At 55.3% G+C, this 26,670-nt stretch overlaps 11 protein-coding genes across 11 annotated transcripts; 6 read left to right on the forward strand and 5 right to left on the reverse strand.

Annotated features, from left to right (window-relative positions):
• Positions 1–484: 484 nt before the first annotated feature.
• PG998_014017 (copper amine oxidase 1) lies at positions 485–2,839 on the forward strand (the record flags this gene model as incomplete). The annotated part of the gene is made up of 5 exons (XM_066880833.1): positions 485–1,396; positions 1,471–1,596; positions 1,672–2,162; positions 2,248–2,601; positions 2,695–2,839. The coding sequence occupies 5 exons, from the start codon at positions 485–487 to the stop codon at positions 2,837–2,839; spliced, it is 2,028 nt and encodes a 675-aa protein (XP_066724972.1).
• Positions 2,840–3,343: 504 nt separating this feature from the next.
• PG998_014018 (uncharacterized protein) lies at positions 3,344–4,578 on the reverse strand (the record flags this gene model as incomplete). Its single annotated transcript, XM_066880834.1, has 2 exons — positions 3,344–3,381; positions 3,435–4,578. The coding sequence occupies 2 exons, from the start codon at positions 4,576–4,578 to the stop codon at positions 3,344–3,346; spliced, it is 1,182 nt and encodes a 393-aa protein (XP_066724973.1).
• An 893-nt stretch (positions 4,579–5,471) lies between these two features.
• Positions 5,472–7,910, forward strand: PG998_014019 (beta-glucosidase 6; the record flags this gene model as incomplete). Its single annotated transcript, XM_066880835.1, has 3 exons — positions 5,472–5,920; positions 6,036–6,286; positions 6,340–7,910. The coding sequence occupies 3 exons, from the start codon at positions 5,472–5,474 to the stop codon at positions 7,908–7,910; spliced, it is 2,271 nt and encodes a 756-aa protein (XP_066724974.1).
• Positions 7,911–11,627: 3,717 nt separating this feature from the next.
• Positions 11,628–13,478, forward strand: PG998_014020 (uncharacterized protein; the record flags this gene model as incomplete). The annotated part of the gene is made up of 3 exons (XM_066880836.1): positions 11,628–11,806; positions 12,958–13,034; positions 13,075–13,478. 3 exons carry the CDS (start codon positions 11,628–11,630, stop codon positions 13,476–13,478), a joined length of 660 nt encoding a protein of 219 aa, XP_066724975.1.
• Positions 13,479–13,529: 51 nt separating this feature from the next.
• On the forward strand, positions 13,530–15,821 carry PG998_014021 (transcription factor; the record flags this gene model as incomplete). Its single annotated transcript, XM_066880837.1, has 3 exons — positions 13,530–13,779; positions 13,952–15,705; positions 15,777–15,821. The coding sequence occupies 3 exons, from the start codon at positions 13,530–13,532 to the stop codon at positions 15,819–15,821; spliced, it is 2,049 nt and encodes a 682-aa protein (XP_066724976.1).
• A 429-nt stretch (positions 15,822–16,250) lies between these two features.
• On the reverse strand, positions 16,251–17,159 carry PG998_014022 (uncharacterized protein; the record flags this gene model as incomplete). The annotated part of the gene is made up of 1 exon (XM_066880838.1): positions 16,251–17,159. One exon carries the CDS (start codon positions 17,157–17,159, stop codon positions 16,251–16,253), a length of 909 nt encoding a protein of 302 aa, XP_066724977.1.
• A 365-nt stretch (positions 17,160–17,524) lies between these two features.
• Positions 17,525–17,752, reverse strand: PG998_014023 (uncharacterized protein; the record flags this gene model as incomplete). Its single annotated transcript, XM_066880839.1, has 1 exon — positions 17,525–17,752. One exon carries the CDS (start codon positions 17,750–17,752, stop codon positions 17,525–17,527), a length of 228 nt encoding a protein of 75 aa, XP_066724978.1.
• Positions 17,753–18,529: 777 nt separating this feature from the next.
• PG998_014024 (intracellular serine protease) lies at positions 18,530–21,599 on the forward strand (the record flags this gene model as incomplete). Its single annotated transcript, XM_066880840.1, has 3 exons — positions 18,530–20,797; positions 20,863–21,513; positions 21,576–21,599. 3 exons carry the CDS (start codon positions 18,530–18,532, stop codon positions 21,597–21,599), a joined length of 2,943 nt encoding a protein of 980 aa, XP_066724979.1.
• A 216-nt stretch (positions 21,600–21,815) lies between these two features.
• PG998_014025 (uncharacterized protein) lies at positions 21,816–22,490 on the reverse strand (the record flags this gene model as incomplete). The annotated part of the gene is made up of 2 exons (XM_066880841.1): positions 21,816–22,301; positions 22,380–22,490. The coding sequence occupies 2 exons, from the start codon at positions 22,488–22,490 to the stop codon at positions 21,816–21,818; spliced, it is 597 nt and encodes a 198-aa protein (XP_066724980.1).
• Positions 22,491–23,368: 878 nt separating this feature from the next.
• PG998_014026 (DHBP synthase RibB-like alpha/beta domain-containing protein) lies at positions 23,369–24,126 on the reverse strand (the record flags this gene model as incomplete). Its single annotated transcript, XM_066880842.1, has 2 exons — positions 23,369–24,003; positions 24,063–24,126. The coding sequence occupies 2 exons, from the start codon at positions 24,124–24,126 to the stop codon at positions 23,369–23,371; spliced, it is 699 nt and encodes a 232-aa protein (XP_066724981.1).
• A 746-nt stretch (positions 24,127–24,872) lies between these two features.
• On the forward strand, positions 24,873–25,832 carry PG998_014027 (S-adenosyl-L-methionine-dependent methyltransferase; the record flags this gene model as incomplete). Its single annotated transcript, XM_066880843.1, has 1 exon — positions 24,873–25,832. One exon carries the CDS (start codon positions 24,873–24,875, stop codon positions 25,830–25,832), a length of 960 nt encoding a protein of 319 aa, XP_066724982.1.
• Positions 25,833–26,670: the final 838 nt, after the last annotated feature.

The following is a 26,670-nucleotide window of genomic DNA, read 5'->3' on the forward strand; positions in this document are numbered from 1 at the left end:
CTTTGACATGAAAGTCCCGAGAACCCCGTACCCCGGCTTTTGTGGAGCCGGCACAGACAACCCCTGGCCGCTGGAGTTCGTGCTGATAAGGGATGACATCTCCGACCATTCGGCTTGGCAGCAAGACCCAACAGCCAAAGCGGAACCGGGCCCATCGCTACGGCACAACCATATGCAGCTCTTGCACGGATAAGGAAACCGTGCATATGTCATGGAAGGCCATGCAGGGCTTGCTGCGTATTGCCCGGAAAGGGTTTAGGGGGCATTTTGGCCCTTATAGACTTTTATAGCTCTATCGCGGAAGCATTACCACTTTCCTGTCAAGAAATGAAGTAATGGGCATGAGGAGATCTCGAGAAGTCGGGGTATTTGAAGGCTGCCCTCTGCCTGTGATATGAGCCAAGAGACTGAGAGGATTTCCGACACATCCATCTTTCTCCCCTTCATTTCAGACCACCGTTGAGTGTATCCCCAACCAGTCACCATGGCGCCCCATCCCCTATCTGCACTCAGCCTTGGCGAGACGAACCTCGCCAGGGATATCGTCAAGGACGGCTATTCAGACGTCGTCATTCAGTTCCGCCAGATATTGTTACACGAACCCCCCAAGTCACAAGTGACAGCTTTCCTGGACCTGGAGCATGCGGGGAAGGTCACAGCGGAGACCCTACGGCCAGAGCGTCTGGCCCTGGTCACATACGACGTCATTGGCGGGAGCAAATTCCCCGAGTACCATGAGAGCATCGTCGATCTGCGGGAAAGGAAGCGTGTGGGCCACGAGGTGGTGAGCGCCGACACGCACCACGGCAGTCTGGCCATCCACGAGTTTGAGACGCTGGTGCAGGTGGTACAAGACTCGCCCCTTTTCCAGGCCAAGATCCAGGAGCTCGCGCTGCCCGAGGGCTTCGAGGTCGTTGTCGAGCCCTGGCCCTACGGCGCGCCCGACGCCGCCGATGGGCGGAAACGTCTGTTCCAGGCCCTCATCTTCGCCAGGGACACGCGCAGCGGCAACGCCGACTCCAACTTCTACGCCTACCCGCTGCCCCTTATCCCTGTCATGGACGCCCACACGAAAGAAATCATCCGGATCGAGGAATTGGCGACGGGCGGGAAAGGCGACCCCTTAACGGGCAAGACTCACGCGGCACGTCTCCTGGACCACAACGCTGCGAGCGAGTACGTGCCCGAGCTGCTGCCTGAGGGCACGCGGCAAGACCTCAAGCCGCTGGGAGTCGTGCAACCCGATGGCCCCAGCTTCTCCGTCACCGACGGCAACCTCATCCAGTGGCAAAAGTGGAGTATGCGTGCCACATTCAACTCGAGGGAGGGCGCTGTCCTTCACGATATCCGATACGACGGGCGCAGCATCCTTTACCGGTTGAGTATGAGCGACATGGTGGGAGAGATAACCCTAGCCCCTTCTCAATGCACATGTCCGTTGGCGGCTAACAGAGACTTGCCAACACACAGACTGTCCCCTACGCGGACGCAAGACCCCCGTTCCACCGCAAGCAAGCATTCGACTTCGGTGATGGTGGCCTCGGCCACTGCGTCAACAATCTGGCTCTCGGCTGTGACTGCTTAGGTGTCATCAAGGTATTTAAGCGGCTTTTTCTCGGGTCTTTGTCGTTTTCTCCGTGGCTATTCGCTAATGCTATTACCTGCACATAGTACTTCGACGGCGTACTAGTGGGCTCAGACGGCACCGCCACCGAGACCAAGAACGTCATCTGCCTGCACGAGCAGGACAACGGCATCGGCTGGAAGCACACCAACTGGCGGACGGGGCGGGCCGTAGTGACGCGGCGACGTGAGCTGGTGGTGCAGTTCATCATCACGCTGGCCAACTACGAGTACGCGTTCAATTTCATCTTCGACCAGGCCGCCGGCATCACCGTCGAGAGCCGCGCCACAGGGATTGTGTCTGTCGTGCACATCGACGAGGGCAAGACGAGCGACTACGGCAATGTGGTCAGCCCGGGCGTCCTCGCCCAGAACCATCAGCACGTATTCTGCGTCCGCATCGACCCGGCCATCGACGGCCACAAAAACACGGTCGTCCAGGAGGAGAGCCTGCCGGTGCGGTTGGATAAGAGGACCAACCCCAACGGCAACTTTTACGAGATCCGTAAAACCGAAATAGCGACATCTGCCGGACTTGAGTTAGTATACCCCGGAACACCTCCCTGATCGACCATCTTCTAAGGGATTAGCTAGCCATTGAAGTACTGACCCGATTGGAAACAGTGCCGCACCCCATAACAACCGCATTTTCAAGATCCAGAACCACAGCAAGACCAACCCTATCAGCGGGCGACCCGTGGGCTACAAGCTGACGCCGCCGCCCACTCAGCTGCTGCTGGCGGATCCCAACTGCACGCAGTCTCGGCGGGCCCTGTTCGCGCGTCACCACCTGTGGGTGACGAAATACAAAGACCACGAACTGTATGCGGGCGGCAAATACACCTTGCAAAGTTCACTCGAGGTGGGCGGCGTAGCAGACGCCGCTGCGCGCAACGACGACGTGCTCGACCAGGACCTGGTGCTGTGGAGCGTATTTGGTTTGACGCACAACCCGCGCGTTGAGGACTGGCCTGTCATGTGAGTCCTGCTTCTTCTTTTTCCCTCCCCAATCCGTGCTCCAATGAACCGAATGAATGGGCGATCGAGTAACTAACAAGTCTCTACATACAGGCCTGTTGAAATCATGCAGCTTCACCTTACACCGGCCGACTTCTTCACCCGAAACCCGGCCATTGATGTGCCATCGAACAAGGACCTAACCTCGAAGCAGGTCATGGGAGACGTAACTGAAGCAATCGCCTGCTGCAAGTTGTGAAGAGACAATTCGTCAAACGAGAACGAGCTGTCTCAAATGAAAGCTAGATGGCCATTGCCATGCTGGTAGTGATTATTGATTCTGTGACATACCCAGGTGGGACTGAGGGGAGAGACGGTGTCTGGTTTGGGCTACATGTGTTAGCGTTATCTTCATGGTGTAAATTTTGTATTAACCAAAGTTCGTAATCTATGATAGGGTGACTCATTGATGCTGGGAGGCGATGGAGCCCAATCGCTGGTCAGCTTTCCACCCCACGCATGAGTGGAAGGGTGCGATGCGAGTCAAGCATACTGCTGTTTTATAACAATCGAAACAGCTCAGGTCGATATGGCACTGTTCTATCGGGTTCGAGAGTCGCCCGACTAGTCCCAGAGAGGTGACCACGCTGGAACCAAGCGGTGTCGTTTTCCCCATCTGTCGGGGAGCAAGCCATGCAGTGTATTCACATACTCACAGGCACCTCGAGAGGCTGAACGGATATGGGTAGTAAAGTTTCTATCTCTAGTAATCTAAGATCTTCTTGATGCTCTCATACACTCCTGTTGCTTTAATTAGTAACTTAAGTACCCAGGCGTCAAAGGGGGTTACTTACTTGAAACATCCGGGATGTTGAACTTCTCAAACAGTAACGGCGTGTGTATGCTCCACCCAGCTACTCTTTGAACCGGAGCCTCGAGACGGTTGAAAGTCTCGGGGTTCTCCTGGATCGTCGCGGCGACTTCAGCTCCAATGCCAGCATTGACCATGGCTTCGTGGACGACCATGCACCTGCCCGTCTTCTTGACACTAGTAAAGACCGTCTCCTTATCCCAGGGGTACAGTGTCCTAAGATCGATAAGCTCTATGGATACTCCCAGATCCTCCTCGGCCTTCTCTATCGCCGCACTGCACGTATACAGGGGCTGGCCGTAGGATATGATGGTGACATCGCTGCCCTCCTTGAGGACTTCAGCCTTGGACAGCGGCAGCTCGTAGGCCCCAGTGGGAACCTGCTCCACCGCCGCGCGGTACAGGATCTTGGGCTCCATGAAGACGACCGGATCGTTGCTGTGGATGGCGGCCAGCAGCAAGCCCTTGGCCTGTAGAGGGCTGCGCGGCATGACGACGCGAAGGCCCGGGATGTGTGTAAACAAACTCTCGGGGCTCTGGCTATGGTACATGGCGCCGTGCCCCACGCCCCCACAGGGCATGCGCACCGTCAAGCCGCCGACACTGCGGCCGCAGGCGCCGTCACGGTACCGATACTTGGCGGCCTCGTTGACCATCTGGTCGAAGGCCGGATAGACGTAGTCGGCGAACTGGATCTCGGCAACGGGGCGCATGCCCTCGGCGGCGGCGCCGATGGCAAAGCCCATGATGCCCTGCTCAGTCAGCGGCGTGTTGAAGACGCGGTCCCCGCCAAAGGACTCGGCCAGCTTCATGGTACAGCGGAACACGCCGCCAAATGCCACGTCCTCGCCAAAGACCAGCACGTTCTCGTCCTCGGTCAGCGCCGTGGCCAGAGCGTCGTTGACGGCCTGGAATAAATTCATCCGCTTTGTCGTGCCATTGCGCACCTCGGGGGCCAGCTCCGGGCTCGCGAGGGCCGCCTGCGAGCTGTGGGCGAGGAGAGGGGGTGGTGGAGTAGTCGGGAGGGAGGTTGAGACGGGCGTTGGGCGGATGGGTTGAGTATTGACGGCGGCGATTCTGCTGCTGTTTCTGCGCGCTGATTGCGGCTGGAGTCGACGAGGCGACATTGCGCCCGGCAATCTTCGTTACCGAGGTCTTGGTCAGAAGACCAAGAGCTCTGCTTGGCTTCATCCTGTCCGAGTACTTGGGCGTTTATCTCGTCAACGAAGCATGTCCCTTGCGGTGAAAAGACTCAATTGACGACAGACTGCGGAGGCTAACATGGCCCGTCGTCGAAAGGGAGCAGCCGAGGGCGACCGCATGTTGGAGAATCTGGGGTCAACTGCCATGTCACTCGGCTACCCTCGGTGTCGGTATGCGCCGGTTGTTGGTCAGGTACATCTTCCACCCCCAAGACCCCCCAATACCCCACGATTTACGGCTTAAGCTTGACCCATGTCAGCTTAGCTACGCCCTAGGCCATGCGTCGATAAGCTAGGCTGATCGGCAAGTCAATTGATGATCAGCCAGCCAGATCTTCGCTTCCGTCTTCTCTTCGTCCTCTCTCAATCGAACAAAATCGGCGATGGAAATAGAATCCCATCTCAACTGATTTAGCTTGGCCTGGATTCAGCCAATTCGTTGTCGCGATTGCACCGGGATGCCCGGTTTAGACCCGGTTTGCCTGTCCAGTTTACCGCCGAGTGCTACCAAACACGCCGCATCCAATAGCTGGAGTGGAAATGTTCGTCATAGGCGTCGTCGTTGCTGTGCCAACGCCGACCTGCAGCTCTTTCGCGGGCTGTGCCAAGGAAATATCCAAGTTGTCCTTCCCGCTCCCTGCACGCACGCGCATAATCAATCCATTCCCCAGCAGCAGCGGATGATTATTTCCGTAAAAAGCCTACACACCAACTCAGGCCGCTTTCTTATCTTGTGAGACATCACGCATAATCAGTAAATTGCTGTTTGGAATTTTGTCTTGTGTTTTGACGACATTCCAACTCTGTGACGCCCACCCATGGCGCCACGCGAAGGTAGCACAAGCCGCCATCGTGAGCCCGGCGCACACGATGAGAGGCGGTCTGGCGGCCATCGGAGGAAGAAGACGAGGGAACACAGCTCGCGAAGACCCGAGTCCGGCTCGGAAAGCGCCGGTCCCAGGGCCAACAAGGGCCTTTCTCTCGACGCTCTAGCGCAATTGAACGATTACAACGCCCAGAACCCCGCTCCTTCGGAGGCGCCTAGAGATCCTAACAAGAGGAGGAAAAAGCGGAGGCCCAAGCCAGCCCAAGAAGAAGAGTATATCGTGGTCGAGGAAGAGGCCGACTCTCCGAAGAGGGAACGCCGGAGAAGACATGAACATGGTGACGAGGACCGCGAGGCCCGGAGGGCTAGGCGGCGCAGAGAAGCTCACACCGACGACGAGAGGGGGAGAGCTCACGAAGGAAGGAGAGAAGACGCTACGAGGTTGCCACAGACCATGAGATAGACTACGAGGCACCCAGGAAACACAGGAAGCGTAGGGAGGCATACACGGATGACGAGACCGACCACAACAGATACGACCCCCGAGAAAACCAAGGCGCGCTCAACGGGATGTGAACTCTGAAATCGATGAGCAACCGTTATACGACCAGCGACACATGAGCCGGGACCGCCGCAAGAAGAGCAGAGTCGTCAGTGGCGCCATTGTCGAGGAAGGTCGTGCTGTGCCAAACATTCGTGGCGGGGCAGGGAGCAAGCACGGCAGCTACGACAGCTACGACAGCATTTTGAATGAAAAGGAGGGCTTTCTTAAACCTCGTCCTCCAACTAACAGGAAGAAGAAGAAGTGTAGGTACAATTGCTCTTGTTGGACATCATGACCGTTACTAACAGCGATGCAGGGATCGTGGCCGGTGTTGCTCTTGTTGTGCTTATTATCATCATCGTGGTGGCGGTCGTGGTCAGCAAGAAGAACGCTGGAACCGACGACAAGAAGAAGTCGAACCTCAATGATGTGCCCAAGGACAGCATCCCGCCGGCTGCCCGCGGTACATATCTGGATCCATTCACCTGGGCTGACACTTCGGACTTTAACTTGACATACACCAACGAGACCGTTGGTGGCTTGCCGGTAATGGGCCTCTTTACGGAATGGGACGATTCCGCTTCGGCTAACGACAAGGTGCCTGCGCTCGAGAAGCCCTGGGGTGACTATACGAAGAAGCCGGCGCGCGGCGTTAACCTTGGCGGCTGGCTCAGTCTCGAGCCTTTCATCACACCATCCCTGTTCAACTACGACTCGCGCTTGAATATTGTCGACGAGGGGTCTCTCTGCTCGCACCTGGGTCCTAAAACTGCAGCTTCGACGCTCGAGAAGCACTACGCAAACTTCGTGACGGAGCAAACCATTAAAGACATCGTCGACGCCGGGCTCGACCACGTCCGCATCCCCTACAGCTACTGGGCCGTGGTGACGTACGACAACGACCCCTACGTGTTCCGGACAAGCTGGCGGTACCTTCTGCGTGCTATCGAGTGGTGCCGCAAGCACGGGCTTCGGATCAAGCTGGACCTGCACGCCTTGCCGGGTTCGCAGAACGGCTGGAACCACAGCGGGCGCCTGGGCGACATACGTTGGCTCAACGGCACCGACGGCACCCTCAACAGGCAGCGCAGTCTCGACGTGCATGACCAGCTCAGTAAGTTCTTCGCCCAGGACCGGTACAAGAACATTGTAGCTTTCTACGGCCTCGCCAACGAACCGCGCATGGTCAACCTGCCCGCTGACGCCGTCGTGTCCTGGACAAGCGACGCGTACCGCGTGGTACGCGGCAACGGGTTCAAGAACCAGATCGTATTCGGCGATGGCTTTATGGGCCTGGGCAACTGGCAAGGCAAGCTGCAGGGGCTCGAGGGCCTCGTGCTCGACGTGCACCAGTATGTGATTTTCAACAATGACCAGATCGTCTACACGCACCAAAAGAAGGTGCAATACGCCTGCGACGGCTGGACCGAGCAGACTCAGCAGTCGATGAACCGCGCGACCGGATTTGGGCCCACCATGTTCGCCGAGTGGTCCCAGGCCGATACGGACTGCGCCAAGCACCTGACCAACGTGGGCTGGGGAAACCGGTGGACGGGGACGTACGACTCGGGCAACGCGACTCTCGACGCCCTCACGCCCCGGTGCCCGACCATGGACAAGAGCTGTTCTTGCGATCAGGCCAACGCCGACCCGTCGCGCTACTCGGCCGCCTACAAGAAGTTCCTCAAGATGTTTGCCGAGGCCCAGATGGTCTCATTCGAGAAGGGACTCGGCTGGTGGTACTGGACCTGGGACACCGAGGACGCGCCCCTCTGGAGCTACAAGAAGGGCCTCGCGGCGGGCATCCTGCCTGCCAAGGCCTACGATAAGGAGTTCAAGTGCGATAGCGACGTGCCCGATTTCTCAGGGCTCGCCGAGACGTACTAGGAGAAGGGTAGGCTGGATCTGAGAGAGTGGTAGGAAACAGACCTGTGTGGGAGGTCAATTTGAGGATCCGTCGGAGCGAAGCCATAGACGATAGAGGGTGGCTATTGCATAATGTACATAGGGGGTCAGATGGAGTTCATGGTTGTCCTTTTTGATGAGTAGCCATATTTTAGACAAATGAATCCATTCATGTAGGTAGCATATACACACGACAGTCACGAATCAAAATGCAATAATAAGGGGAAAACACAAAAGAGGCGCTACTAGCCAAGTAGCCTGCCTACCTTAACTTGCCAATGTCTCTTCCAATCACTTGTCTCTGAAATCATATAAAATCCCACCTTCTCTAGAGTCCGGGCTGCGGTGCGCCTACCCGGTCAGCACCTTCCTTTACAGGGCTCGATCACGACAAGGGCCCTTGCATTTCGGTCTGAGTTTGCCGCGGGCAACTCGTTGGTGATAACGAGGCACGTAATTTAGCGGGTCTTGATGTGGCAATCAGAAACCCAGGCTTAAGGCGTGCCTCTGATATCACAACAACAGAGGTCGCTTCATGATCTTCGGTAGGCTCGTAGCGTCTTGGATGCATGACAGTGAGAGTGGTAAGGCTCCTCCATTGGACCGCATCTATGTGAGTTTCGCGAACCGGGACCAATATTCGTCTTCCTGGACTGAGGCAATTCCACTTAGATGCTATTGTCAAGCATCATCGTGTGGCCTGCAACGCCTACATGCCCTCCTTTTAGTCGCGGGGGTGTCCTTTCAGATGGGAGGTCGCACCTGGATCCTGTTGACGATCATCCTCACAACACGGCCAACATCTCGGTTGTCAACAGCTATGTCCCTACCGTTGTAGCCCTCACGATCTCGGCTCGCCCCGGTCAGATTCACATATCTTGCATCTAATATTGCTACTGCAAGGGCGATCTCTGTCTCGAATGAATTGGCAACCTAATTGGAACCATCGGGCTAGCTGCCTACTCGGTGAAGGGAGGGAGCATATCTTCTTGCCTCCCATCTGAGCTGTTGTCGAACCCCATGACACGTAGAGCCTGATCTGGCCGTTTGCATAATACGACCCATCGGCTTTCGGATATGGGTTCCAGCATGATCGATGCGATCTGCAATGCCACCATTCCATTGGGAGGGTGGGAAGGTAGGTAATCATCTAGAACCGCCTGGAGACTTGCCTGCAGATGCAAGCCACGGTTGGCGTTCGACGTCGAACCGTCCCCGGGGAATGGCACACAGGCAGAAACGCACACACAAGAGAGGCGCACTCCCGGAGCGCTCAGCAGTTTGGTGTTTGCCGTGAGGGACCCCCACCCTACGAAACGGTATCCCCAGCCTCCGGCGTCCTATTGCTGGTTTCCATACATCCATACAGAGAAGGTGGAAGATAAGTAGATCCCGGCATAGGCATGCGTGTCTGCGTGGGACAATAGAAGACCACCTGACCGTGGTCTAGGCGAATAATAGCAACTTGCAGTGCATACCTGCAGTTAAGAATGCGTCCGGTGTGGAAAGAAGGTCCTGGCACAGAATATCAGTACATCAAAGATGGAGAGCATAGTCTCGCAAAAGGAGATTGGCTGAGAGACTATTAGCCCGCGTCGATATCTCAAGATAGCTGTTATAAGATACGAGCTGAAGGGCATCACAATACGCTGGAACTGTCAGCCTTTCAGCTGTCGGAGTGATGCGCGAGTAAAGGGGAAAGTGTAACCAGCGTCGTTGCTTAGCAGAGTCGCAATTCCTGGCCAGGATTCGTGGAATAGGATCAAGTTTTTGTAGGAGGCCCTTCTAAGTGCCACAAATGCAATGGCATTCTGCAACATGCACAGCTCTTGAATGCTACGGTACCCGTTGGGGGTATCCACATCCTCAGAATGATCACAAATAGCTCTCCTTCTCTACTATGTGGTGACAGCCTGGGCGATCTGTATCAACTAGAACGGAAATCGGCGGTAAGGTGTACATGGTCTTCAGGTAGCCAGTCGTGAATACAGCACTGGGTTTTAGTCACGGCTTGCTAAGCTACAATCAAGCGATCGACCAATCCGACTTGGTGATTTCCATCCGAAATGTTGACATCATAGGTGGTACATTGAGGGAATATGCGCTTCCAAGTGATGTTGTCGATGTATGTCGTGCATCACCGCCAGTCAGTCATAGCGAAAGTACTGCGGGATTGACCGTTGTTAGAGCTTGCGTAGCCGGATCAAAAGCTTCCCGGTAGTACCACAGAAGCCCTCAGCCGGGTGTGGCCACGCCAAGGTACTGTTCCTGGATGAAGAGTGCATGCGAGAATAAGGGCCAGAATTCCCCAGATGGGGAAACGTTGGCATGCCAGCACTAAGACCGACGCCATGTCTCGTATAGAGCCATCGTTGCACAACTAATCGTGGCCATCACTGAGCTTGGTGCATCAAGTTCCTCGAGGAAGACACCTTGCCATGTGTTTCATTGGTTCCGTCAAGTCCGTGGAATCGACTTTCAGCTCAGCCTGAGTATCGGTATTTGGGTCTGTCGTTAGAAAGCGTCTGTGACCGGTCATAAATTATCGGTCGATGAGGCTCCCTTCACAGCGAGCAGGCAATGGCCGCCTGGGGTCTTTTCTGCATAGAACTGTGGCAGCATACGAGTGGCGCCGAAAACTGCAGCTGAGTGGGTGGCCTGGCGAGATAGATAGTTTGGTACACGATACCAGTGATAGATGACCTCAAGTAGATCTGCCAAACAGCCATGCAAGTGCCTGGGTAGGGAGGGACAGGCAAGCCTGGGAAGGCGAGACATGCATCTGCGGCGATCTCCATTGCAGACATGACTGAAAGCCTGAAGTGGTCGGCGACTTGAGTAACATGTCTGCATCCCAGGTCTATGGAGGTTGACGCAAAGGGTACGTAGATTATGTTCACTCAAAACATGAAAGAATCGAACTGCAGAATGGGCGGCGGTGGGTGGTTAATACGACTTGGCCGCATGTGTTTAGGTAGTCTTGTTATGGCAAGCATGGGCGTCGTCCTCGCACTCTGGGGCCGAGGGGGAGAAAAAGCCGTTACCGTTACCTACCACGTGGCCGGAGTACTGATGGCTTCTTCTGGGCAATGTAGCAAGCAAACATGGCGGTATTGACATCGTGGTTAATAAGTCTCCCGTTATTGATGGGGGACGGTGATTTTTATTTGTTGTCGGAGCCGTTGCCGCCATCGATGAGGTCAAGTCAGATGTTGGGGTCGAGTGAGACCTGCCCAGAGCCTCGGGTAAGCTTTCGAGGCAGGTGGTGTCGTTGCCAAAGATGAGAAATCAGCCAGGAATACGCCGAGGCTTGTGATAGAAGACGTCGCAACCTCCAGTCGGTTGTACACCTCACACTTACCTAATAAGCAAAAGGCATTACACGAGCTGGAAAGTATTAGGTATTGATTAGATAACCGGAGCAAGCTAGGGTCCGTTTCGCGATATAATTTCTTCACCGTGGATGAGTTGTTAATGCCAGCGGGCGGGTATTCTACTCTTCTTCTTGGCTCGAAAAAGAAGGCTGGTCGAAGTCGTGGAGAACTGGGTCAAAGTCGGCTTTGTACCGAACGTGCCATATGCCATCCATCTCTGCAATGCGAAGCTAAAGGCTAGAACAACCTAGCTGACGATCAGCGACCTTGGACATTGATTGCGCAACTGGCTGGCTGAGCACTGAGCGTCCTTGTCCTCTGCAAGATGGGAAGAGAAGAAAAGCCAGACCCCGCACCTCCACAGCCGGTCGGTGGCCAGTCCTGCCAGTTCGGGTTCCACCGACCAGCCCAAATGCCCTGGGCAGCCTGGGCACTGGGGGACAGGACACACACCCACGAGACGCTCTACTTTGGGACCCAACAATGGGCCTGCGATCACCCTACGTCAGTGGGATCAACGTGTAGACAGCCGTAGGATTCCTTCCAAAGGGCAAGAGGGCAGAGCGATCTCAAATGGGCCAGGCAACCGGAGCGGTCGTTTGCCATCCTCGCAGATCCTGAGCAGCAAGGACTGAGGGGCAGCGAGAAGAATACAAGTACATGAGCAAGAACAAGACAGTTACTTTTTTTACTCATGCCCGCCCTCTGCAATTGGCGGATGGGGCAGGTCCAAGGTGCAGTCATGAAAATCCATTCTTGCGCGGCCAATCACGTCTTCACTTTATTTTTCCTAACCTTGTCACTTGGACCTGGCTGGGCTGGTCTTGGGTTTTTTTGGGGGCTTGGTCTATTGATCTCGTCTGAACTACTCACCACTCCGTACTCTCACTACTACTACTGTACACTGACCGAAGGTTACTTACTGTTGCTGCTACTCCCACCACCTACCTAACCTAGGTAATCAACCTGGGGGAAAAAACGACTCCCTTCGACCGTAGTTACACCAAAGTGCAGATCCCTTCCAACTCGCCGTCGCTGCGATTACTTGTCTGCCGTATACTACTATCTATCTACTCTCATCCCCAACCCGCATCGCCTCCAAAGGAAGACGCATTTGGCCATGCAGACGTGATTGCGACACAGACCATCCGCGCGCGACGAGAACTCTGCGAAAGCGAACAACGATTGCCTTGATTCGAGCAGCTCCCCCCCCACCACCAGCGAAAGCCCCCTCGCCCATTACTGCGTTTACAGACCCCCGATGCGAACAGGTCTAGAAGTCGCGGGTAGCTGCAGAAGCATCGACCATCCCGCCTACCACCCCAGTCAGACCCCCAGTGCCTTATCCGTCGACGCGTGACCCCTTGAACGGACGGGAAAGAGCTGGAAAGGACTGCCATCGATAATCATAATCAATATATTGTACTGTGTACACCATCAACCTGCACCTACCAAGGGCTGAGCGGATAGAGCCGTCCCTTTCCTCCTCCCACAGCCAGCCCACCGTCCAGTAGGGGCCCAGACACAGGTCGCACACAGAACGCCACCTTATGCGCGGGTAGGAAACCCATTGGCGATATACATCTGTCTGGCTATGAATACGAGAGAGTGCGTCGTTGCTGCGTAGTGGTTGTGCAATACTCTGGAACACGCAGGTTATCGCGACCGGCCGCGCTTGATCTCGAGGTCAACAAGGCTCAGGAGGGCCGTGGTACCGCGGGACCGTACAGGAGTTAGTACGCCAGAGCTCCTGCCTTCTGCCTCTGTTGTAGCTCTGTTTCTATTTTGCGCCGCTGGATACCTGCCTCCCGGTACACAAGATACAAGCAACCCGCTGTGCGCCAACCTTATTGGCTTGCATACGTCCAAGGAGCCTTTGCTCACTGGCCCACGCACCCTGTCCACTAGAGCCCAGCCTGCGTTTGCGAAAGGCGCATCCAGAGGCGGTGGGGGATACGTACAGGAGCTGGGGGCAACATTGACCAGGGCATCTCGGGGCGCCGCTGTGGCCTTGATTGGGATCTCCAGTGAACACGCCAAGTACGAGCGGCTTGTAGTTCGAAACTCGATCCCTGAACCTGACGGTGACACGCCTGCAGCAGCTCGCAAGCTTCTCTCATCCAAGAGGTGTGGTTGCGCCACGCGTGTTCGAGCTGGGTCTGCGCTGCAGTGCTGATCGCAAAGCGCTCTTGAGGCTGGATCCGGTTATATATAAAACTAAGACACGATGCCGGGCGACGTTGAGACGAACGGGGCAGAAGTCTCAGATGCCATGTCTGAGAACGAGTACGACGACCTTGACCACAGGTTGAAAGACGAAAACGACACAATGGCCGAGCAGACCACGTCTCCTGAACCGGGCACCGAAGGATCCGGGGAGGTCAAGAAGAAATACGACCCCAAAGATCCTCATCGCCCTCGCCGGAAGAAGGCCAGGCGTGCTTGTTATGCTTGCCAACGAGCACATCTGACTTGTGGTAAGTAGATCCCCATTTTATAGCACTCGTATGATGGTCGTATGACTCGGTGTCGATTAAAATCGTGCTCCATTCTGGCGTGCTCAATCCCATCGCATTGAGATGCCTCCGACGAATTTCGCCGTTGCAGCCCCTCACTTGAAGCTAGTTCGTCCTTACTGACACCATGCAGGAGATGAACGTCCCTGCCAACGATGCATCAAGCGCGGCCTCGCAGACGCATGCCAGGATGGCGTTCGTAAAAAGGCCAAATACCTACACGACGCCCCTCCAGAAGCTTTAAGGCCCGTCCTCGGCCCTACATACAACCCCAGCGTCGTGAGCAAGTCTTCCAATGGCAGGCATGGCTCGACCTCGACGCCGGATTCTTCATCCTACTTCTCTCCGACCACCACATCCCAGACCTACCCTATCTTCGCTGGCGGCCAACACCCGGTCTCGTCACTGCAAGATACCATGACATTCAGCAACCAGCAATCGCCTGTCTCGTCGTCGTTCCAGCAAAGCAGTACGCGACCGACGCAAATGGGCGGCATTCAAGTTCCTACTCCAACGAGCGAGATGACCAGCTTTTCGCAAGCTTTGTTCGACCCAAGCAACCCTGCTCTATTCAACTTCGACCTGGAAGGCTTGAACTTTGGTAGTAACTATAGCGCCATGGAGTTTGGCATCCTGGGACAAATGGCCTCGGGCAACGCAGAGACGCCGCCTCGTGACTCGTCTGTATCGGGGCCCTCGGGAAATGACATAAACTATGGCGGGGGCAACCACCTGTACGGCAATGGGATCAACTACTTCAACCAATTGTACGACAACAACATGGTGGACAACTTTCTGAACTCGGACCAAAATAGCAACGGCATATACAATCAGGGCAACCTGCAACATGGGTTACCACACGCGTATGCTATTGCTGCAGCTGGCCCAACCCCGACAAGTCTTGCAAGTCCAGGAACAGATAACACAGCGAGTCCTCAACCAACAACAAACTTCGGGTTTGAGTCTCCTACAACTGCCAGCTATACGCTTAGCAACGCGCAACACTCGTCCAGGCCGCCGAAGACCAAATCCTCTTCCAGCGTGGCCAAGTTTGGCACCCAGTCCATACTGGGGAAGAGACAGCGCGACCCCTCGGCCATCTACGAGACAGTAAAAGAGCCCTACCCGTATTTAACAGGGTTTCATAATCTGATCGCATTCGTGAAGCGGCGCTTCTCCCCAAACAAGACTTTGCGCATAGCGAAGTCGTTGGCAAGCATCCGACCGTCGTTCATTGCATGCACACGGCACTTAAACCGACAGGATTTGATCTTCATGGAAAAGTGCCTGCAAAGGACATTATTCGAATACGAGGACTTCATGGGCCACTGCCCGGCGCCGACAATTGTCTGTCGCCGAACTGGCGAGGTCGCCGCTGTGAACAAGGAGTTCATCGCCCTTACTGGCTGGACCAAGGAAGTGGTGCTTGGTAAGAAACCTAATCTGAATGTCAACACTGGAGGATCGCCAGCTCCAGGTTCTGCCAAGGGCGAGAATACTCCTCAACTTCAAGCCATGCAGCCCGAGCCTCAGAAGAATACCGATGGCAAGCCGCAGCCTGTCTTCATCGCAGAGTTGATGGACGAGGACAGCGTCATTCAGTTCTATGAAGACTTCGCGCAGCTAGCTTTTGGCGACAGCCGTGGCCACGTTACACGCAAATGCCGCGTTTTGAAATACCGCACTCAGGAGACGACCGAGAGTATCAATGCTCCAGATGAAATGACTCGCAAAGACCCGCGCAGTAGCATACTCAGCAGTAGGGTCACGCGAATCGATGGCGAACATGGCATTTCCAAGATCGAGAAAGACGGAAAGATGGACTGCACATATTCATGGACCATCAAGCGCGATGTGTTTGACATTCCGATGCTGATTGTGATGAACGTAAGTAATAACCCCTAATGTCCCTCCCCCCTACTTGATGGCCGCCCCGTTTCTGACTCGCCGTAACCCAGTTCTTGCCATGCTACTACCGGAATCAGGATCAGCTTGCTATCTAATGGAGAAGAAAAGAACTAAGTTGGCCGACTTACGCGACATACGCGATAGATTTCTACATATATTTCTCTAAGTTTCTTGACGAGTGGGAAGGCATACACATGCATGGGCGGCGGCGTTCCTTTGGAAGAGAGCTTGAGGTTTTTAGGAGCTCTTCTCCCACATATGGGAGCTGGTCAATCGTGCGCTTGACAATATTTGTTTCATCATGCTGGTTTTATAAGTAATGATCAGAGCATGGCCTATACCCGGTGCGTTGCCTGTTCTAGTAGTAGCAAATGTCTAAAAAGCAAAAAGCAGAAGAAAAGAATTGCCACTGGACCTCGACTGAACGGCTGGCATTGCCCGACTATATATACATAGCTCAAGCGTGAACCGTGTCGTGTGGGCACGAGCCTCCATTGTAATCAAGTAAATCAGCTAATGGCTATTTAATTATCATCACTGTCAGCATCCTCGGGCTGAGGAAATGCAATCCGATGATACTCCCCTTCTGGAGAGGCCATGTCCTCCGTATTGAGATTGAATATTTCCGGAAGGTCTACGTCCTCTTTGTCCAGACCGGCGAACTGAACCTCGTATACCTCGCCTCCCTCGTCGCTGCTGAGACGCATGTTCTCCTTTCCGTCGTAAACCCCCAAGAGATCTCCCTTGATATGGTCTCGCTGCTCCTGCACCTTCTTCCGCCGGTACAGAATCTGCCGCAGCCGGTACGCAAAGACAAAGGGAGTCTGATAGTTGGTTGAAAGGCTTTGCGAGTGCGCCTTGGACGCATCAAGCCCGCCTCCCACCGACACAGGCGCGATACCCCCCGTGACGGCCGTCAGGTCCACGCCCGTCTGCAGGTAGACTCCGCGCTCGCGCGCCCGCGTCAGCAGCACCTCGGCGCCGTAGGCGACCTGTACCCCCGTGATCAGGAAGACGCTCAGCTGCCACCGCCGGTCCTTGATGCTTTGCTGGACACACGCGTCGCCGCTAAAAAGAGACCGCACCGTCTCGAGGTCCGGGAAGATCTCCCGGGTCACGATCTTCTCGAAAGCGTACGACGATCTGTTTCCTGAGGCGGCGCGGATCCCGGCTTCAGCGTCCACGCCGAGGCCGGGCACCACGCCGCCGAGGAACTTGGCCCAGACGGAGGGCTGGGCGGTGGCGTTGTCTTCCAGCGTGCGCGACTGGTTGAGTTCGACGGTCTCGTGGACTTTGAGCTCCTGGATTGCTGGGGTCGAAGAATTGATGGCGATCTCTGGTCTTCTCGGGTCGGTTATGATGCTTCCCAGGGCGATAGGCCCATCCGGGGGCATATGCCGTGTTGGTGCCAGATAGTAAACCTTCACCCCCATTGCTACAGGTCAACTTGCTGATGGACAGTAGGTCAGTCTCAACTCGAAGAACCAGTATAGTATGTCGGCGAGCATCTCGGCCAATTCGAGCTTATGCTTGCCGCTCGAGGGCTTGGCTTTAGTTACAGAGTGGGTGGCCCCATTCAGCTTCATGCATGTCAGCATTGTGCTATTGGCTATACTTCCCCGACCCTCGACTGTGTGCCATCTATTGCTGCAGCAACTGAATCAAGGGCTGCGGGCCTGCACAGCGGAGTATTAAAGTCAGCGTTGTTTTCTTTCGCAGCTCGTCGCTGATAGTCTAATAAAGGTTGCTATTGCTCTGCCATGTACTCTGCGAACTCCATGCATGGCGATGCTGCTGCCTATGCGTCGTAATGATCATATCGCCTGAGCGAATCCCAGACGAACGAGAACTCCCCGGCTGGAGCGCGGCTTTTGGATTTCGGCACCAACTCGTCAATCGTGTTCTTCACAAACGAGCGGGCAACGAGCCGCCACACCAGGCCTCGTTCCGCGAAATCATTACGCCAATATTCGTCCTCTTCGCATTCATCATTCTCGTCAGCTGGGGAATCTATCGGCTTGTACATATTGCTCGCGATGCAGGGTCGATAACTACTTCGTCGGGTTCGTCAGATACATCCGTCATTGAACAAGAATTGTAAGGCTCTCTGTTCTCTTCCCCTAACGTTTGTATCGAATGAACACCATGTTGCTCATACAGAGCTGACATCGCACCTCATCACATCAGTATTCCTCAGGACTACAAACCTGGGCCAGCAGTGAGGATGACCTTAGGGGGTACCGATGCCCTTAGGGTGACAGAAAACAAACGCACGGGGGAGAAGTCATTCGTGTTTGTCCGGACGAAGATGAAGAACTTGCGACAGCCGCCTATAAACCGCTATTACCCCCCTACCGTGAGCAGCGGCAGCGGGGAATCGTACGAAAGGGTGCGCCGCACCTAGTCTTAAAAACACGACTAGGTAGATGGCGCCATAGGAAAATGCATACGACGTGCAAGGGTGTATTGGTGAAAAAGGAATGGCGTTACGGATAGTTTTCATTATAAATCGTGGTTCGTCCCATAGGACGTCGTGCTCCTGCGCGGATTGTCCGAAACCTAAGAAACAAGAGGACAGCTGAACGCCTCACTTAGTAGTAGTATTCTGACCCTTCTTACGGCTTCTCTCATGGGGTTAGTGCCGGTGCGGGCCCTGCCAGGTTGCAGCTGACAGGGCATGGGGGGTAACTCTCTGCTTGGCCGTCTTTTATAGGTAAGCAGGCCATGCAGATAATCCATACAGTCAAATGGCGAGAGCAAACAAGTTGACTCTGGGACTGCTGCTCACATGTAACAGCCAACAATGCCTCTTCTGAACTCCAAAATCCCCAAAACGTTGGACCGGGAGTACAATGTCGCAATTGGCAAGCACTCGAAAGCCGATGAGCTACTGGGGCAGGGTAAGGTGGCAGAGGCCGAGTCGCTGCTGCGGGCGGCGCTGAACTGGAGCCAGCAGAGCCTTGGCGGCGCCCACGAGATGACCGTGTCATTCCAGGAGGACCTCGCGGTATTCCTCGCGCAAGTGGGCAAGTTCGACGAGGCCATCGAGGTCAACATGGCAGCGTGGCAGACGCGAGAGAAGGCCCGCGACTCTTCGCGGAGCCGGCACAAGGCGCACCTCAACCTGGCGCTCGACCTTACGCACCAGGGGCGGCTCATGGAGGCCGCGTCGCATTTTGAGCGCGTGTATGCTTCGCAGCTGAGCGACACAGCCACGTTCGGCGCCGATGACCTCCAGACGCTGTCGACGGGCCACGAGCTGGCCACCTGCTGGTTCCAGCTTGGCCATCAGAAAAAAGACGACCATCTCCAGGTCAAGGCCAGGTCCCTCCACAAGGACGTGCTGGAGCGACAGCTTCGCAACAGAGACATTGACCCCCTGGATGTCATCCGGACGCGCATGGCTCTGGGAGAAGACCACTACCGTCTTAAGGAGTACCCCGAAGCGAAAGAACAGTTCAACGCTGGCGCGATGTCTTTAACATCGCTAAAGTCCGCACCGGGAGGAAAAGAGGGAGCGAAAGAAGCCGGCAACCAAGCCGACATCGATCATCGGCTTCGCGAAATAGAGTCGTTGCTGAGACATTGTAATAAAATGTGTACAAAATCAAAAGCAGCGATGGACAAATCTATGAAAGCCAAACAAGATTCACAGCCTCGTTCTTCCACTCCACAATCTGCTGATAAGAGAGAAGGATCGAAGGGCGAAAATAAAAAGACGCCTGCGAGACACACCAAGAGCCCTTCCATACCTCCGACACCACTGATAGAAGTGGACGAGACACCTACCCCTGTTGTCAATAAAGTAACTAGAAGGAAATCACATACTGGTGCGCGAAGTACATCGCCAGCGCACGATAGGCCACCCTGTGCTTCCGCTTCTGACCTCTTGACGCCCCGTAAGGCGAAGCAGCGTTCAAGCTCCAACCCACCGCCCGCCGAAAACTTATTATCTCAAAGCAAAGGCAGTCACGAGCTGCACATATCTCCCTCGAGAAAGAGTTGGTCTGTCATTGGTACTCAGTTATGCCCGAGCGCAGAGCAGAAACCGCAAGAAGATGTTGACCACAGCGAGAGAAGCCGCCCTGGGCAGGAGCGGCCACGGAAGACCAACACTTCGGAATACAGGAGTCGGGAGTGGACTAGCAACAACAGAAAGATGGAGCAGCAGCAGCAGCAGCAGCAACAGAGGCTACTGCCGCCTTTATCACCAGACAGACACAGACATTTGCCTGAGGAGAACCAAGGCCATACTAGCTTTCGAGAACCTGAGTGCTCAGATACAGCTGATAAGGCGGGAAAGGAGCCCCCGCCGCCGCTGCCAGAGTCGTTACTATCATGTAATATACCCAGAAACTTGGCTGGAGAGAAACAAACCCATCCAGGGTCAGAGAAACGACGCACCAAAACACCAGAGCCACCTGTATCGACACACAAAAGGCGGGATCTCACTGATAACTTGAAGACGGAGAAGCCACCACCGCCGCCGCAAAACAACCCGAGGAATTCGACAGAAGGGAAACAGAGACAGCCCGAGGCAGGCCAGCGGCAATCCAAAGTACCCGAACTACCTCCGTCTGCAAAAGCCTCAGCCTCACCAGAGCCAGAAGCAGCATCTCAACCACGGCGCGATTCTCTACCCGAGAGACTGAGTATAACGCCACTGCCGGCGATGGTGGGGACACTCTATGATTCGAGAGCAGGAGGATCATCTTATGGATCGGAGATGTGGCTCCGCGACTTAGTGACCAAAACCCACGCCCTACTGGTCCCTTTGCAAACAGCAGCCTTCAAGCGGGTCAAGGTGGCCGTGCTTGACACCGGCGTACACATGGGCCAGATCAACTTCTGGGATAAGGACCGGGCCGAAATCGTCAAAGGGAAAAATCCTCGCATCAAGAAGAGGTATAACTTCTTGGACCCCAACAACAGCACTGACTGCACGGATCTGGACGGCCACGGAACACACTGCGTTGGTGTCATACGAAAGGTCGCGCCGGAGGCCGATGTCTACGTCGCGAGGGTGGCAAGAGATTCTCAAGAAGGCCCAGATGTTAAAGCAGTGATCGAGGTAATTTAACACACGCTGTCCCTGAGATGCATTGTGATCGGACGGCTAACCTTTTTGAGCAAAAGGCATTGGACCACGCTCGGGAAACATGGAAGGTGGACATCATTAGCTTGTCATTCGGCTTCGAGACCTGGATAAAGCCGCTGGCGGAGGCGATCCGACGAGCACTAGCCAAGCAGATCCTGGTGTTGGCCGCCACCTCCAACTACGGCACAAGCCGCCGGATGGCGTTCCCAGCCAACATGCCCGAGGTGATAAGCCTCCATGCCGCCGATTACAGCGGCTCGGCGGCGGGCACCAACCCCGCAGTTGAGTATGGCAAGAACCTCACCATTCTCGGCGTCGACGTAGTCTCGGCATGGATCCCAACAGCAGCGGAGGAGACAAACGACCGTCCCTTCACGCGGGTCCTGACGGGCACCTCGGTAGCGACACCAATGGCCGCGGGCATCGGCGCCCTGGTGCTCGAGTTTGCCCGACAGCGCGACCCGGGCGACCCCGAGACCGACAGGACCCTAGCCCGTCTTCGCGACAGCCTGAAGCAGCAGCGTGGCATGGACAGCGTGTTCCGGGCCATGGCGCAGAGCACCAACGCCGGCTCGTTTCTGAATATCGTGCCCTGGAGTTTGCTTTGCGCACATGCTGACGACGACGAGCGATTCGGCCGGCGCATGGCGGCACATAGGCTGGCGAGCGTTATCCTGGACGCGTTTGGCGTTTTGCCGCCGAACCCCCTGTATAATAAATCAAGCTCATGCCACTTGCTTAAATATCGTAGCTGATGATCACTGCATATGAGTGATAAGTTCTCTTTCGCTGGATCAGGTCTTGGTGGAAGCTAAGTCAATGGAATATCGAGAGTCTCAGACGCCTCATTAAACAGAACTTACTTATGCAAATGCTAGGGCCTATCCATCAACCCAAGAAGGGCATCAGGTGAAGAATTAGGTATCCAATGTGTCTATAATTTCACGATCTAGTTGATATTGAGTTCGCTGCCGCTGCTTCTATATTGCATTCACGCTGCGTCCTCCCGAACTAGCCAGCTGCCATCTAGCGTGCCCTGGCCCTGGCCCACGACGCCCTCGCGCGGCGTCCAGGCTTCGCGAGCAAGGCTGCGCCGGGCGACCTCGCAGTCAATGTTGATGTCCTCGATGAGGGCCTCGACACCCGCGTAGTTCTTCTCCTCACGCACGAAGCCCAGCAGCAGCAGCCGCATGGGCGCCCCGTAAAAGTCCTGCGCGAACTTGTGCAGGATGTGCACCTCGGCCGACCGCTTGCTGTTCTTGTAGAACGGGTTGTACCCTATCGACATGACCATGGGGAAGATGTGGTATTTTCTGGAGTTGGAGTCGCCGTTCGTACTCGAGTCAGAAGCGGGGAGGTCGGGGTGGCTGGTGGGCAGCTTGAGCGCGGCGTAGCCGAAGTAGACGCCCGAGGTTATGTCGGCGATCCACGATGTTTGCGCCTCGTCGACGGGTAGGTTGGCGGTAGGGATGCCGAGCTGTGATTAGGCCAAGGCGTTTGTTAGTTTGGCTGCCTTTTCTGGCGGTAGCTAGAGCGGGCGTGAGGGCGCACACACCTCTTTGGAGCCGCGACCGAAACCCGATATCACTTCGCCTTCCATCTGGAGCGGGTATGGTGCCTCGGGGCCATTGTCGGTGTACACTATGCGCGGCCGCTCGGCTGCCATTGATGCTTCCGCCATGGCAACTGGCTGAATTGAAGAGGGGCGTGCGACGTGAAGAACGCAATCAGTGCTGTGGTTATATAGATAGGCCGTGCTCACAAGGGAGATGCGCAAAGCGGATAAACGTTGGGATAGCGGAATTGTTCTATGGCAAAGCAAAGTAATCTACAATGCATCAGACAACAAGACTCTAATCGGGTTGACTTTGTAAGCAGCTGAATCAGATTATCGATTATCTACAGTATCGGAGGCGCCATGTAGCTTAGTGGGGGTCCTACTGGTAGGATGACAACATCCATGGAATTGAATTGGATTGAGGGGCAATTGCTTATCTGCTCCTGGAGCGTCTTGCTTGCGACAACACGGTTCGTCGGCGCCAGCTGTGGGGTCGGGGTATCACTATGGGATTCTGTGATTCAGGGATGTCAAACTAATGTTAATATCCAATTGCTCAAGTGCTGTGCTTCATGTGCCGGCAGCTGTAAAAGCGCTGTACCAGTCTTCATATATGCGCATAGAGTATTTGGTGGTGTAGTAATGGCATTGCATTGTTCACGTCTGCGCTGGCCATTGGATCATGAAACCTGGCTGAGTATGTAGTCTTTACTTGATTTGTATACACTATAGGATACCCGGCTGTCCAGAGGTCGGGCGCAAAATCGCCTTTCTTTTGTCTATCTTGGTATGCGGAAGATGCTAGCCATGAGGCGATTGTGTCTTTGAAAATAGGAAAGCAGGACAGCAAATGCCCCTGATGGGTATCATGTAGTCCAGTCATGGTACCTTCAGCCCTGGTGCCGTAGGACGAATCCAAACCACTCTTTCCAGAGCCCCAGCATATGTCAGGGCTCGACGCCTTCACCCCTTCACCGACGAACAACCTATGAGCTGCCATTCACCTCATACTTGCCCTCGGTCTTCTCAATGTATGTAACCAGATCCTCGATCGTGCAGACCTTCAAGCCCCATGTCCTCGCGAACTTGATGCAACCCTCTGCCCTCATCATGCCGGGCGCCTGCCGTATCGCTCTTCCAGTTACCTCTTCCCCATCTTCAACCATCTCGCAAATGGCCGCCACCTCCCCAGCACCAGCCAGTCTGCAGAAATCTACAGCCGCCTCTGTGTGACCCCTCCTCACTCGGACGCCGCCGTCACGGGCCCTCAGTGGGAGGACGTGACCAGGCTTTCGGAAACTCGAAGGCGTGGCTTTGGCGTCCGCCAGCGTGCGGCAAGTCAGGGCACGGTCGTGAGCGCTGATTCCCGTGGTTATGCTCTCGTCCGCCCCGTCGACGGTCAGGGTGTAGGCAGTGCCCTTGGGGTCCTGGTTGTTGGTGACCATCTGTGGCAGCTCGAGGGCGTCGCATAGCTTGCCCGGCATCGGCGCGCAAACGTAGCCCGAGGAATAGCGGATCATGAAGGCCATCTGTTCTGTCGTAACGGCTTGCGCGGAAATAATGAGGTCGCCTTCGTTCTCGCGTGACGGGTCGTCGAGGACTACTATGAATTCGCCATTGCCTGCGCCGGGTCAGCCACGAAACAAGGTGCTTTAAGAAGTCGGAACGCTGGGGACATACGGAAAGCGGCAATGGCTTCGGGTATAGAGTCGAATTGACTCTTCTCGATTTCTGTGGAAGGCATTTCTGGAGGAGTATTCACTTGCTGAATACGATCAGGGTGCGGGAAAGAATTTCAGAGGGATGCTTCGGCCAACGGCAGCTCTGGTCAAGTAAAAGTACTGGACGGAGGGGTAACCGAAGTCAGATGTCAATTGCGACAGACGATCTCCAAGGACAATGTACGGCAACTCCGCGTGGGACGTATTTAGATATGTATCCAAAGCCTCTAGCATGGAACCAGATGAAACCCACTGTATTGCTGGATCTTCTTAATCGTTCTTCTCAGCTCTGAGCAATGACTCAGCAGTTGGTCTTGCCTACTCCTTACTTTTAGGTGGCTATTATTACTGCTCTCTATGTATCGCAATTGGGTTTCTAGAACTTTTCTTAGCATTCCCCCAAGTCTAACAAGCCAAGTCCAAGAGACATTGGCGGGGTGCTTAGTGCTGCCGCCGCTGGGAATGGACCCCTTACAGCTGGCCAATGCGCTAAAACATTGCTTATGTGTTTGTCTGCAGCGCATGACACATGCTGACATGCCAGATCCCAATGCCTAGCGGGCTGACTAAACACTGAAGAATCCCGTCTCGGAGGCTACGGACGGCTCTTGCATCGCCGATACGCCGAGTGCGACTTCAAGTTCATCATACGAGACCCCGAACCTTTCGGATCAACGCAACTCAAACGCCGCCCGACCGCCGAGGGTAGACCAAATACGGCGGCGTAGGATAGAGGCAGCGAAAGGGTTTTCCATCTCGGGTATACACAATGGTGGCGCGTCCGTCAGCCGCCGTTCTTCTTCGGCAGCTTCGTCGCCAGGCACCTGCTGTGCGGCGTCGGACTGAAAGCTTTGTCGGTAGTAGATCTTTCTCCACCGATTCCGGGTCTTCACCCAACAGTGTCAACCACCAACCGTCGTCCGATCCGAACTTCACCACCGTGTCGCCCGATGAGGTCTCGCACTTCAACGCCCTCGCCTCCTCGTGGTGGGATCCCCACGGACCCTCGCGAATCCTCCACCTTATGAATCCGCTGCGGCACGACTTCATACGCATGTGTCGCAACTCTAACCTCGACGCCGCGCCCCCACCCGCGACTGGGCTTACCTACCTCGATATTGGCTGCGGTGGCGGTATCTTCGCTGAGTCGGCGGCGCGACTGCCCGGCACCAAATCCGTGATAGCGATTGACCCTTCGCCCGAGGTGTTGAACATAGCGCGGGGGCACGCGCGCCGCGACCCGGCCCTGCGCCACAAGCTGCAGTACCTCAATACGCCGATCGAACAGCTCACGGCTACGATCTCTAAGCAAAATCCCCAACAGTCCCAGCAGCCGCTTCGACAGCCCCAATACGATGTTGTCTCTGTGTTTGAGGTGCTCGAGCACGTCTCGAACCCGGCACAGTTCCTGGACCAGTGCGCGCCCTTCGTGAAACCCGGTGGCTGGCTCGTCATGAGCACCATCGCGCGCACGTGGATGAGCTGGTTCACGACGAACCTCATGGCCGAGGACGTGCTGCGCATCGTGCCGCGCGGTACGCACGACTGGCAGAAGTACGTCAACGAGGAGGAGCTCCGGGGTCACTTCATGGCTGGGCGATCTGGCCAGTGGGCCGATCCCCGATGTATGGGCGTCATCTACGTCCCCGGCGTGGGGTGGCGGGAGGTGCAGGGCAGCGAGAAGGTCGGTAACTACTTCTTCGCTGTCAGAAAGACAGAAGAGTCATGATTTCCGCATCAGAGGGAAATCCTCCTACCCCAAGACAACATGTAATTTGTATATCATATGTATTATACAGGGTAGTCTACTTATCTACCAGATTGGCACGCGTGGCCATGAGACTTGAATACGGTGAGTCACAAACTTCCAGCATACATTATACCCTTTGCATATGTATGTAGATGACATCAATAGTCCGTGGTCTACGACTGTGCTGGTACTCGACATTGAAAAGCAACCACCAACCAAATGGGTTAATTCCTCATGTGTTGATGTTGAAAACTGTGGATATTTATATGCGTCCCTAGCGTCCTGACATTAAACCGCGGCATAATTTCCCAGTTAGTCAGATTCTGGGAAACAAGCTCATATCCGTCCGTCCAGGACGGCTCTGCATACATACACGTACTCCCTCCCACAGCTAGTAGGGTATCCATCATCTTGGCAAGTCCCAAGATGGGTACTACTCGACAACGATCGTTTCTATGAGCGCCATGCTGCAAGCGGCCGTCTTGCTCGTCCCATTTTTCTTCTCGGCAGTACGCCTGGTCGCCGCCTGGACGGCCCCGGCTCATGTGGACCTCGCATAGCTGCCACCGCAACGGAAGGACTTTCTATGGAAAACGGGCGAGTCGCTGCCCGGGATCTGGAACAACGAGGGGTTATGCTTGAACTACGCGGTGCCTGAGAACGTCACGCATACGCCATTCCTCGTTCGTGACGGCCGCTTGCAGTTCAACATGGTCAACGACAACCCCCCCAACGAAGGCCGGCCCATTCTCGGACCGTTACTTCGCCATTCATTTCTATATGGGGCATTTGCGGGAGAGCAACGAGGGTGGTCTCT

The sequence above is a fragment of the Apiospora kogelbergensis genome, assembly GCF_038363985.1.
Source record: "Apiospora kogelbergensis strain CBS 113332 chromosome Unknown utg000009l_segment0_segment0, whole genome shotgun sequence".
Lineage (NCBI taxonomy): Eukaryota > Fungi > Ascomycota > Sordariomycetes > Amphisphaeriales > Apiosporaceae > Apiospora > Apiospora kogelbergensis.